Source organism: Marmota monax, unplaced genomic scaffold (assembly GCF_021218885.2).
Source record: "Marmota monax isolate L192 unplaced genomic scaffold, Marmota_monax_Labrador192_F-V1.1 WCK01_AAM20220418_F8-fsc00022, whole genome shotgun sequence".
NCBI lineage: Eukaryota > Metazoa > Chordata > Mammalia > Rodentia > Sciuridae > Marmota > Marmota monax.
This window is the reverse complement of record NW_026695215.1, coordinates 7,776,751-7,788,975: the sequence shown is the minus strand read 5'-3', so window position 1 is coordinate 7,788,975 and position 12,225 is coordinate 7,776,751. Positions and strand designations below refer to the sequence as shown.

At 42.1% G+C, this 12,225-nt stretch overlaps 1 protein-coding gene across 1 annotated transcript; it reads right to left on the bottom strand.

The window, feature by feature from the left end:
* Positions 1 to 2,328: 2,328 nt before the first annotated feature.
* On the bottom strand, positions 2,329 to 10,544 carry Tm4sf1 (transmembrane 4 L six family member 1). Its single transcript, XM_046431823.2, has 5 exons — positions 10,234 to 10,544; positions 8,684 to 8,773; positions 8,433 to 8,578; positions 5,172 to 5,352; positions 2,329 to 3,155 (listed from the first exon to the last, which is right to left on the bottom strand). Exons 1-5 carry the CDS (start codon positions 10,408 to 10,410, stop codon positions 3,141 to 3,143), a joined length of 609 nt encoding a protein of 202 aa, XP_046287779.1. The 5' UTR covers positions 10,411 to 10,544; the 3' UTR covers positions 2,329 to 3,140.
* Between the last annotated feature and the right edge of the window lie 1,681 nt (positions 10,545 to 12,225).

Below are 12,225 nucleotides of genomic sequence, written 5' to 3'. Positions count from 1 at the left end.
ATGGTAATGTGTGCAAGCTCTTTCCTCTGGGCAATTCAATGTCTATTAAAGAATTTACAGACCAGTGGAAACTCTGAGTCATATACTCTGGGATAGGGTGATAGAGAGTCCCAGGGGTCTGTCACAGCCCCCAGTAGGTGGGTGGAACATCTGAGTTTTAGTGTTGGACCATGAGAAGACTCCTGCTCATGGGGCGGAGGGCGGGGGGTGGTGTTGCAGAGGGAGGAGGCAGAGGAGAGGGTGGGAAGGGCACAGGTCTACAGGTTAGACTGACCTGGATACAAACCACAGATTCTGTTTGCTAAACATGAGGTCTTGGGCAGATAACTTAACCTTGCCAGAGTATTTAGTATCAGTATTTTGTGTCGGCAATATTTCTGCTCTGTAAAAGAGAGCAAAGAGAGATTTTAGTGAAATGAAACGTGTAAAAACTAATTACAATAACTGGCCCATTGAAGGAATTCAATAAGAATTGCCATTATTACCACAATGATTAATAATTATTATTTCCACTTCCTTTAAGGATAAATTTAAGTAAAAATGGTCTCTAAAACTGGTTGCTATGCACTTTTTCTTTCTTTTAGGATTCTCTCTTTCAAAATAGAGCTCCCTAAAAACCCACCCATAGACATCTTGCTGAGGGCAAGGAATAGAACATGAATAGAAAAAGAAAGGATGTTATTGATTTTTTCTAATGGTTAACCAGATTTAGGTATTTCCTTTAATCATGATTTTTATGCAACAAACCAAAATAGCATCAGCAATACTGATTGCACTTTGATCTATAGGATAAAATTTATGGGTGTGTTTTATGTCTTCTTGGAAAGAAATATATGTTTTAATATCACATTTAAGTTGCTGTTGGAATTTCAAAATATCTTTTTACTTGCAATCGCATTTCAAAAGCACAGTATGTTCTTAGATGGATTCATTAGATAGCAGCTATAACACACTCTGTCTACAAAGGTGAAGTGATAGAGCTGTCAGGACAACTACAGTATAATTATGAAAGAACATTTGGATAGAATATCCTAATATGTTGGTTTGCTTTGTAATCCTATGTAGCTTATGTATTTATAAACTTTTTTTTTTTTTTTTAGGGAAAGTTTGTAGCCTTCACCAGACTGACAGAGGGACACAGCACAACCAGGTTAGCAGCCTCTGTCATAGGCCACCTGGGGCATGTGGCTGGCAGGAAGAGCCAGCTGTTTAATAGCCAGAGAAGCTCTCTATTAACCTGCTATCTGCTGCCCAGGGCAGTGGACACCAAAAGCACACTATTCCTGTAGATGGCCAGGGGTTCTTGTCAATTCAGAAAATTTTTCTTTCTTTTCTGTATAGAGTACAGAAAGAAAGACAATGTCTGTTGCCCTCCCCAGGAGTCTGATGTCTAGAGCATCTTGGAGAGAAGAAAGTCATCTCACCAGGGTGGTGACCCCAAGGGATGGCACAGAGATGACAATATCCAGGTAGTAGAGGAAAGCAGAAGAGGGGTTGAGGAAAAGAAAGTGACATTGGGAAACCAGAGAGCAGGATGCCCTCAGCAACAGGGATCATGCAACCTGCAGACTGGGAACTAGTAGTAGACAGACTCGAGTGGTGGGACACAAGGCTAAAGGAATCATTCTGTAAACTGGGTCCACTGTGCTGACCCCCACATGCTTTCTTTTCCAAGAAGCAATTTACCTGTAGCCCTGCCTGGCTTAAGTGAACGGGATATGTCACATTCCTCAGCAAACCACCTGTTAACTGCAGAGAAATGCAGGCCTGAGATAATGTTGATAAGAGGAACCCAAATTACTCTAAATAGGAAGCCTTTTGTGACTCTTTTCATAGACCAGATCCTAGAACTCAGGGAGAGAAGGATAATTCCTCCTAACCAAAAAACATCTGTAATGCTTTTTGGTAGAATCCATTTAGAATCTGTCAGCAGAGGACCCAGTGACCTAAAGTTGTCATGGCAATGGGGACTTGAAAGTCAGATGTCATCCTGCTGCCAGTCAGAAGACAAGAGGTGACCTGGATAGGACTCCAGAAACTTCTCTGGGATCTCCAATAAAACTGGAATGCAAGTGAGGCACGCTGTCCCTCTCCTTTCTGAGAGGACCCACTCTTCCTTGAGAGTGGCCCCCTTGCCTTCTCCTAGGTCTTCTAATAAACTTATGCCCATTACTCTGAGTGACATGTCTGAAATTTCTCTGACTTGATCTCAAGAATTGGGGCTTGACGGGGGAGGGGGAAGGCCTCAGCCCTGTAACAGGAACAAAAACCAGAAAGAAAAAAAAGGAGGAACTTTAAGGACCACAAAACAAAGCAACAACAACAAAATGGTAGCAAATACTTTATTTCATCAGGGACATTGCATTTGGGGAGTATTTCCTGTGGCTCTCAGTCTGAGCTCCTCTCTCCCATCTCCCCATGATGTGGGTCAACTGCTTTTCCGTTTCCCATCTTTCTTCTTGTCTGATTACCCAGGCCAGAAACTCTTTAAACACAGAATCCTCAGTACTTGTCTTTAAAGGACAAAAGCTTTTCACATGTCAGAAAAGCTTCGGATCTGTGGTGCTCACAGAACTGTTAGAGTCTAACACAGAACCAGCAGAGCCACGTGGTTTGGCTTATTCATTTGGGTCAAAGCATTCTCAATGGACTCTCGTGATGGGGCAAGTACTGGTCTCCCTCAGAACAGGAAGCAGTTCAAAAGGCCTCTTAGTAGAGATCTGGGCATAGCAATGGGAAACACCATATAAACAGTGAAAAAAAAAATACATCTTTTCAGGTTGCTGGGTTTCTTCTTCACTTTAAAAAAAAATCTAGACATCTTTCATTTAAACACACACACACACACACAAGCAAATGTAATGTGCTTTTACCCTAAACGTTACAGATTTAACCTCAGATATGCTGAGGACTATCACTCAGTCTGTAAGTTACCTCCAGAGCATAGTTCGTTTTTGTATTAAAAAAAAAAGTTTAAGTTCAAACACTGACATCATGTGAAGACGCCAGTTTTTATACACCTTTATAAAAGTAGAATATGCAGAGTATGATACACTAGTACAAAGTTTTACAATAATACAAGTAAAATATATAAATTACAATGAAATAGAGGAAGCCTGTGGTTTGTCTGGGTGGTTCTTTCAGCAGTCATATCGCTGTAAAGAAAATGAAAGATGCATTAGTTTATGATCAGGGCACATGAACAATGGCAATTCTCTCCTTTACATTCCTGTTTGAGCAAACACAAAACAATAATCTCAACTTCAGTGGAGCTTCAGCTAACCACTGCTAGGGTGTAGACAATGCCCATGACAAGTTTCCTAAACAAACAGGCCCCATTGTCTTCCCCAGTAAAGCTGCAGAAAGTGCTCATGGAAACCATGGGCCCACGGTGTGTTTGTGTGGGGCTCTCCTTTTAAGGATTTAGAAGATAATGTCATGGGAGTCTCCCACTGAAAACTCAGTGTGGGTAGTTTTCTAAGTTAGGAGTTTCATGCCTCAAGCTCCTGGCTATCAGTTTCCTGGCCTGGCAGTTTAGCAACGCTAACCACAAGTGCTAAGGATGTGGTTTCACTATCGGCTCGCTACAGCAGAGCACCCCATCCTGTAGGCATTCCTATCAGATTCTTCAAGCACTCATAGCTGCTCATAGCTGCTAGCTGCAACTGTAAACTGAAAGTTATTCCAACAGGTAGCCTTTCAAATTAAATGCTACCAAGTTAGCAACCCACTGTTCTACATGAAAGCCCTGTGCTTTGAAAGTATTTTTGTCTAATTACAAGCTAAGGGATCTTGTGCAGTGTCTGGGGAGAAGCCCCTCCTACAGTGCAGGATGGAAACCCAGTGTCTTTGCCTAAGTTAGGGAAAATGTCACCTCCTGCCAAAACAACCACCAACTGACTTCTTATGCCTGTCCTCAGTGCCAGGATTCACTGACTTTAAACTCTGCTTCCTTGTGAAATTCGAGGCTAAAGAAAGGTCCATCAGAAGTCCCAAGAGAATTCTTTTCTGCAGCCCCCGATGTTGTGTCCTGAACACAGCCCACACCCAAAGGGTTCCCACTCAGTTGTTTTCCTGGAAATTTGGCAGGATCTCAAAGAAATTATTAGTCCCACTGTGCTTGCCTGATAAGGAAAACTAGATTTTTATTTTAACTTCCCTTCAAAAATTATAGAAAGTTTCCATTTATTTACAACCAAGGTTTTCATGGTTGCAATCAACTTTCAGTTTTAATTAGGTTTTTGTATTATTTTAAAAGAAAGTTAAGCGAACTGGAAATAGAAGAGAATGGTTTGGAATATATAAATGAAATAAGGGTCAGTTTAACCAGAATCCCATTTCACAGACTAGGACCTAAAAGGTCCCCAAAATTAGACCGAAGCTTGACTTTTATAAATTCAATAGTGTATATTTTTCAGGAGAATATAGAAACAAGAACTTTCCCCTGCTTCAAAGAAATGCATATTTCTCTCCTAAATCATATCCCCAGGAAACAAGTGCTTCCTGGTTTTCTTTCATGATGAAAGGTTTTTTTTTATAGCTGCTATTCAAAGGCTGCTAGTACTTGGCTGCTCATGTACTTTTGTGACTCCCTGTTAGGAAGGAATGGTATAAAATCCAACAGGACAGTGAGCATAGTACCCGGTTAAGAGCAAGAATTGTGGTTCAAGATGACCAAGGGTTTGAAGCCTGTTACTTCCTGACTAGGTCATCCTAGACATATTACTTAATATCTGAATCAGAGTTTCATCTGAAAAGTGGGTTGAGTAATGAATGTGGCCTCTTCCTTACATGTACCAGTTGGGAACATGAGAGCGAGCAAAGAGAGGGTAGCCCAGACATCTCTTTTGTGTCTCTGCAACCAGAGCAGAGCGAGTGAAGGGAGCAATGGATCTGACCCTAAAGCAGGCACTGTGTCCATGGGCAGCATGTTCCTGTGCACATAGAGCTGACTGCAGAAATCCAACATGGCCCAGAGACCATGAGGGTCACGAAAGTCTGGGATTGAGAGCAAACGTCTTGGGTGCATTGCCACAGACATGTTATAAGAACAAGTTCTGGTAGCCTGAGCAGATTTGGGTTTGTCATTTCTCTTTGATGAAACAGAACAGTGCATCATGGGAATGGAATATACCAGGACCAGGCCAGGACATAGTCACATAGGTTCTTACCTGTTGGCGAGAGCAGCAATACCCACAGATGCCTCCAAGCACTCCATTTATTATTTGAATGAGACACAAGATGAATTCAATTCCACCAAGAGCCAAGAGGATAGAGAAGAGAGTTACATTCCACTCCACAATGTGCCTAGGCTCCCTGCACTCGGACCAGGTGGAGGTGTCCATCAGGTACCTGTGGGCAAGAGGGAAACTCTGACATGGGTCCACACCCAATGGGATAGCTCATGAGTTACTTTTTTAATGGTGGTTAGAAATCCTCACCCTATAATGATGTTTATATTCTCTAACAGATATATGAATATTTGGAAACAAAAAATGCAAAACCGTATTTATGCCATGCTTAAAGCTATAAAACTCATGTATGTGTATAGATTGTATGGATGTGAACTAACAGCAGATGTGGAAAAGTGAAAACACTTCATATATTAAGGTAGTACAATTACAGAGAATATCTATATTTTTTTACTCAGCTTTCCAAGTTGCTTAATTGCTGTCTATGTAAAAGGCAGTTGAGTTAATATTTATTTAGTTATTGAGTTTAGTAATATAAAATATTAATATTGAGTTAATATTAATTTAGAAAATATGATTTCTTTACATTAGTTTTTTTGAACTTTAAGATATTGATTTCGATCATTTCATTAAAACATAATTTGTTTCTTCTGAGAATTATCCAAGTTCTGGATAATTTTGGAGGCTTAATATGCTAGAGTTTGGAGGCTTAATATGCTAGAGTTTTCAACTGAGACATCATAAACAAAATTAGTTTTTGCTTTTAAGAAATAATTAATTTGCAGTGAGAAACACAGGTATTAAATCTGACCAATTTGAAGCCTTTTCTTCACTCTCAAGATGCTGTGCCCACACACTTAGAAGAACATGTAGCACACTAAATTCAAGACAATAAGAACGATGGAGTTCTTGGTATAAGTCGCACACCAAGCAGGAGGTGGGAATATGATGGGGGAACTTATCATGGGTTCTGTCCTAGGAGAACCTTGTGTCTAAGGGAAGAGACAAGTACTGGCAGTCTCAATGCCAAGTGCACTGACTAGTTACTCTCAAGGCACCTAACCTAGAGAACACCTGTGGATGTACCTATTCAACAAGGCTGAGCAAGGTAGGAATTGGACCTATTTGGCTCTGTATACCCAGCTGCCAGAACAGTATCTAGTACATAGTAGGTACCAAACACATTTTTAAAGTAGCTAAGTGATAAATAACTACCTGAGGTTACTTTGTGAAAAAAAGTCATCAAATTGTGCTGAGGTTCTTTCATTTTTATATATACATATATATACCCATACTGTTATTATTATATAAATGATTTCAGGCATTTTCTAATACCTGGATATTATTCCTGTCTGAAAAACAAACAACAACAACAACAACAACAACCAAACTACAGCTCTGATTACCTTCCCAGAATTTCAGCCTTTGCTATATCACAGAACATTTGGAGTCTTAATGAAGTCGGATTTAATCATGTGGGAAAATCAAGAATTGACTTAACTCCACAAAGAAGTCTGGTACAATTCTTTCCTTATCACTTCTTCCTGCCCCAGCAGAACAAAGCAGCTTGAAACTCAAGACATAACTGTGAAACAGCCCATTAAGTCAATCAGAGATTCAACTTACTGATTTAAAACAAATGCAAAAACAAAATTCTGTCCTATCTCTGCCTCTCTACATCAGTGGAACAAAAAAATCTGTATTTTCAGGTCATGACATCAAAAATTCCTTGGCTTCATTTGGCTACTGGGAAACGAAACCAGTGGTGTGGGACTGTTAGTTCCTCCCATATTGAAGTCCCTGGACAGGCTCAAATGAGGAGTGACGCAGAACAAGAGCTTCTTGCAGAAGCTCGAGCAGATGATGGGAGGGGCACATAAACAACTATAAAATTTGACCACTGGTACTCCTAGCTCTCTCTGCATTCCAACTGCATAAATCACAACTTTTTTAGAGACAGTTTCATGATGTAGTTTTGCATGTTTGCACAGATATGAGTGATCAATTTCCACTAGTACATTCAGTATGTTCTGAACAAGGATGAATTACATCAATGGCAATTTTGAAGACTAAAACTTAGAACTCCTGTAAGTGCCAATTTTCCTTCAGAGGCTACCGTTGTTTTGTGTTCATTGTGAGCTAAGTGAATAGCTAACACCTGTAAGGAACCTTCCTCTGTGGGAGAATTGCATGTATGTTATCTCATTAATTCTCATAACAACTGCCACTGGTTTTATTTTACAGATGAAGGAATCGAGATGCAGAGAGGTCAGTTCACTTTTCCCTGTTTTTGGAGAGGAAGTGTAACTAATTCTAAGTTCATGATCTCATGAAGGGGGGAGACATATACATATACATAGCATCACTAAATGCTATACAGGACAACACTCTTGATGATATAAGGGCAATCCAAATTCACCAATACTATTTTCACTCAGGAAGTTCAAACCCAAAACTTTCCAAATTTAACTTTAAAAAGTTGAATCAGGAGATCAACTCAGGATTAACTCCTGCCAAGAGAAATCCGTGGCTCATTCATTACTACATACATCAGTTTCCTGTTTCTCTTCCTTTCTCCATAAATGATCAAAAGGAGAGGCCAATGTAAAAACAATGGGAGCTCTTAAATCACTCTGATTTTAAAGCTATATCGCCTCATAATTTTAAATAAAGGATACATCATATATAGTTCTGATATTATGTGTGTGACTGTGTGCCAATGGGGATGGGTGTAGGATCTGCCCTGGGTTTTATTAAATTCATATAGTTGCCAATCCTATTATATAAGGATACTGTAGCATTGTCTTATAACAGTAAAATGTACCGCATTTAATCGGCCAATTATTCTGGTATAACACAGGACCTATCTGAGCTCAAGTCCTACAGCGGGACTGCCAGGTTCAAATACTGACTACCACTTCCTAGCTCTATTGCCTTGGATAAGTTATCCATCTTTCTGGGCCTCATTTTTCTCATCTGTAAGATAAGATTAATAGTGGAAGTAACGCCAAGGGGTCATTAGGAGAGCAAAATCCGTGAATCTATTAAAAAGCAAGTAGAACGTGGCCGAGTCAGTAACTGGCCCTCCACCCTAGGACACCTGTCGCCTGAACTGTGCCCATGTCAGTGTCAATCAAGGCTGGCTGGGTGGATGATGAATGGATACTTAGTGTGAGGGGGTTGTCCCTTGATGTATGTGGTAAGTAAGAACAGATCGTCGTGAACAGAGCAATTACGTACTGTCCCTCGGTTTTGGCAAAGGTGTAGTTCCACTGGCCGAGGTAATCCTGACACAGGGGTCCTTCCGCGAGGCCCAGAGCTGCCACGATGACGCAGTAGCCGGACCCTGCAATTCCGATGAGAGCGGCCAGGACCGAGGAGAGCATCTAGGGAAGGAGGAACACAGGCTGTGAGCCATGGAGCCCCAGGGCCTCCCACGGAGGGATCCTGCCCCGTGCCCGCCCAGCAGGCCCGCCCAGCAGAGGACCTACCGCGCATCTCTTGCCGCAGTTCTCCTGGCCACAGCAGCCGCAGCAGTCTTCCTCCTCCAGCCCAATGAAGACGAACGCCGGCAGGAGCATCTGCTCAGGAAGCAAAAGGAAGTCACTACTGTCCTCCCAGGTTCATGGGGGCAGTCCCAGCATCCTTTAGTAAAATGGATTTACTTCTGATGGTGTCAACTGGCTTTAGGTTGAGGATCTCAAAGAATGAAAAAGTCAGAGGAGAAACAAACTCTGACTTTTGCTGATTTTCCTGTGATGCATCAAAGCACTTTTCAGGGGGCTGGGGTGGAGCTCTGATGGCTATGTGTTCACGAGTTGAGGACCTGGGTTCCTTCCCCAGCTGGGGCTGGGGGAGCAAGCGAGGCTATAGAACAGAGGGGTGAAATATAACCTGTGTGCTTATGCCACAAAGGTTCATAACAGTTCCTGACACAAACTGTTTTGGAACCTTAAATCTTGTGTTAAAGTCTGACCTTTCCCCCCTAGTAAAACATAGTAGATACCCACAAATCCTTAATAGAATAACTGAAACTATTTTGTAAGTGGGACAGATGAATGCTACCTATAACAAATATGATTTACTTCTTTGAAGATACAAAACGTACTGTTTTAGCATTACAATAAAGCTCTTTAAATAAGGTGAGTTTGAAATATTTGAAGTTTAAAGCAAAAAGGAACTTCGAGGGTAATGTTACGTTACAGATTATGATCCCGTTAATTCATATTAATTATATTTGTATTAATGACTGCATGATAATAATGCTTAAACTCAAAGAAGATTTGCCCTACTATAATGTCTTTTAGTCTCTTTTACTTGACTAAGAAAAATTATTCTGTATGGTATTAACACTTGCATAAAACTGCTTAAAATTCTAATCCCAGCATTTTGAAGTAACAAACTCAAGTTTGCCCACATTCTTTCCATGCTGAGGCTGAAGCTAATACTTTCAGCTCCTAGGTTGGCAGGCAAATTCCTTTCACTTCAATAAAAACAGACCTTGGAAAAAATAACACATTCCACTATTAACTTCAGACTCTGATCTGCTAACTGTAGGATTTTTTTCCTAGACACCACACCTCAGGAGAAAGCTTACATTCTTTCTAAAGAGCAATGTACTCAATTCATTATTTTTCCCCTGTCACATATGCCCAAGAATAAACAGCAGAGAATTTGGATCCTAAACTGTAAACTTAGAACCAGCCAACCCCTCTGAGCTCCCCAGAGCAAATGTTAAACAACCACCGGAGTTTCTCCGGTGCCAGAAACTCCATGGTTAACTGAATATGGGTTTCCTAGCTGGAGAATAAAAGAGTTTAACAACAACAACAAAAAATAGTTCACTTTCAGTTAAGATTTGTGAAATATTAATAATAATAATAAAAGTCTACCCTGACCTTTTGCAATCTGTTTTCAAAAGAATGAACAAAACAAGTCATTAGACTTGGAAATATGCATGACAGAAACTTTCCATGAAAATAAGGAACACTTCTGATCAACAGAGAAATTTCTGAGCTTATGATAATTGGGAAGGACTTACCAGCACGCCCCCTCCCACAATGCCGGAAAAGAACCACACGAAGCGGCTGAGGTGGTCATCAGAGGCATACTTTGTTTCCCCATTGGGAAAATAAAGCAAAATATTAGCTACGATGCAGAGGACGGCTAGCCACACCAGAGAATGTCCGATGCATCGGGCGCACTTGCCATAGCACATGGTGGCGGCTGGAGCCTGTGAGGTTTCTGTCCCCCTTCGCTCTGTCTTCTGTTGGTGATCCCCAAATCAGATGACAGCCCTCGTGTGTACAGAAAGCAAAAGCACTCCCCAGCCCATTCCTGCAACCTCTTAAATACTGGCAGTTCTTAATCACCGGAGGATGAGGTCCTTTGCTTTCATTGGTCCTGATTGCAGGCTCCCCGTGGGGGTGGAGTGTGTGGAGGGAACGCCCTGCTCTTCAAGTGAAATCTTGGGACAAGCGAAACCAGGGGCAGGACGTGAGAAACAGCTCCAGTCACAGGCAACAGAGAAAATGATTAATTCTCCACAAGGAATTCACTGTGCAACTCGTCCCCAGGATAAAGCATCCACAGGAAAGTCTAACTGAACTTTCCAGTAACTGCCAAGTGTCCACGGTGTGGCTGGCTGAGTTGAGACTGAAAGGCAGCAGGCTGAGACCCTCCTCCTCCCAGCCATCTGGAGGACCTCCAGGCAGAGGGAGGGCTCCGTGCTCACTTCTACCTCTGTGCTGATTTAATTTGTGACCTGGGGCAAGTTTCCTGAGCTCTGAGCTCCCTTCCTTGTCTGTTAAAGACAAAATGTCTTTAAAATTACAGAGTAGCCTTCTTTCCTCTGTCCACAGCGAGCTCTGCAGGAGGGATCCGACAGCCCAGTCTTCCTGGACATCTGCCTCCAGAAGAAATCTGCGCCACACAGAGGTGGCATCTGTCAACACAATGGGCTCAGGCACTTTTATTCCTGAGTGTTGCTTTCAGGCAAAACCATGTTAGGAAGGGCCAAGGAAGGCTCCAATGCTGGGAAAGGATAAGAGGAGGAGGAAAATGTAGACAAGGAGGAGGAGGAGAAGTAGGAAAGAGGGAGGGAGGGAGGGCAGAAGGGAGGAAGGAAAAGGACCAAACCGAAAAAAGACTTGGCAAGGCAAACAGAACCTGGAGTGATAGAGTCAGAAACCATGGACCAGGGTGTGGAGGTGAACAGGTGATCCAACCAACTGGATCCCAAGACAAGATTTCATAGACCACCCCCGTGAAGGCAGAGACAAGCTGTGAGTCTCATGGTTTCTTGCAGAAGGCAGGGTTGGACATGGAATAAATTTAGCCCTTGAAGAGCAGTTGCAGGGTAGGGGTGGTGACCAGGTAAGGTCATGACTGGAGGGGCCCTATTATCAGGACAGGAAAGACGATATAGAAGAAAAGATGAAAAAGGCCAAGGTGGAAAGTTGTTATTTCTTAAAGAAGGTGAGCAGAGCAGATGAATCCTGAAACTTAGGGTATGGCCAGAGTCTGAAGGATTCAGCCTCAAACTAGAGAGGCAGGGTGTGGACCAAATTTGATCAGCCTGGGAGAGCCCAAGAGGCAGTGTGGACGTGGACGGAGCATCCTGGCAGCGGTGAGACCACAATGTATCCTGGCCTGAGGAAATAAATCAGCTTTGTCTTCAAGTGCTTAAACCCTTACCTTCTTCCCCCCACCCCATCCCTGAAGTCAGCAGGGCAGAGAGGAGGAGAGAGTGAGGGTCTCTAAAGAGATCACCATCTCTGCTGTTCTTCAATTTCATGGCCTCAGGTGAGTCACTTACAGTCCAGGACCGTTTCCTCATTCCTAAAAAAGAGCAGGACTAGACAAGAGGCACCTCACCACTTGTTAAGGGGTTCTTTATCAAGTTTGTGAGAATCTTCAATGATATTGATCCTCTCCCCAGAGAAAGAACTGAACATATATTCAAACAATCATATTTTTTCATTCTATTTCTGGGGGTTCCCAGATTCCCTGAAGCACAGTAGTGAAGTCTCTT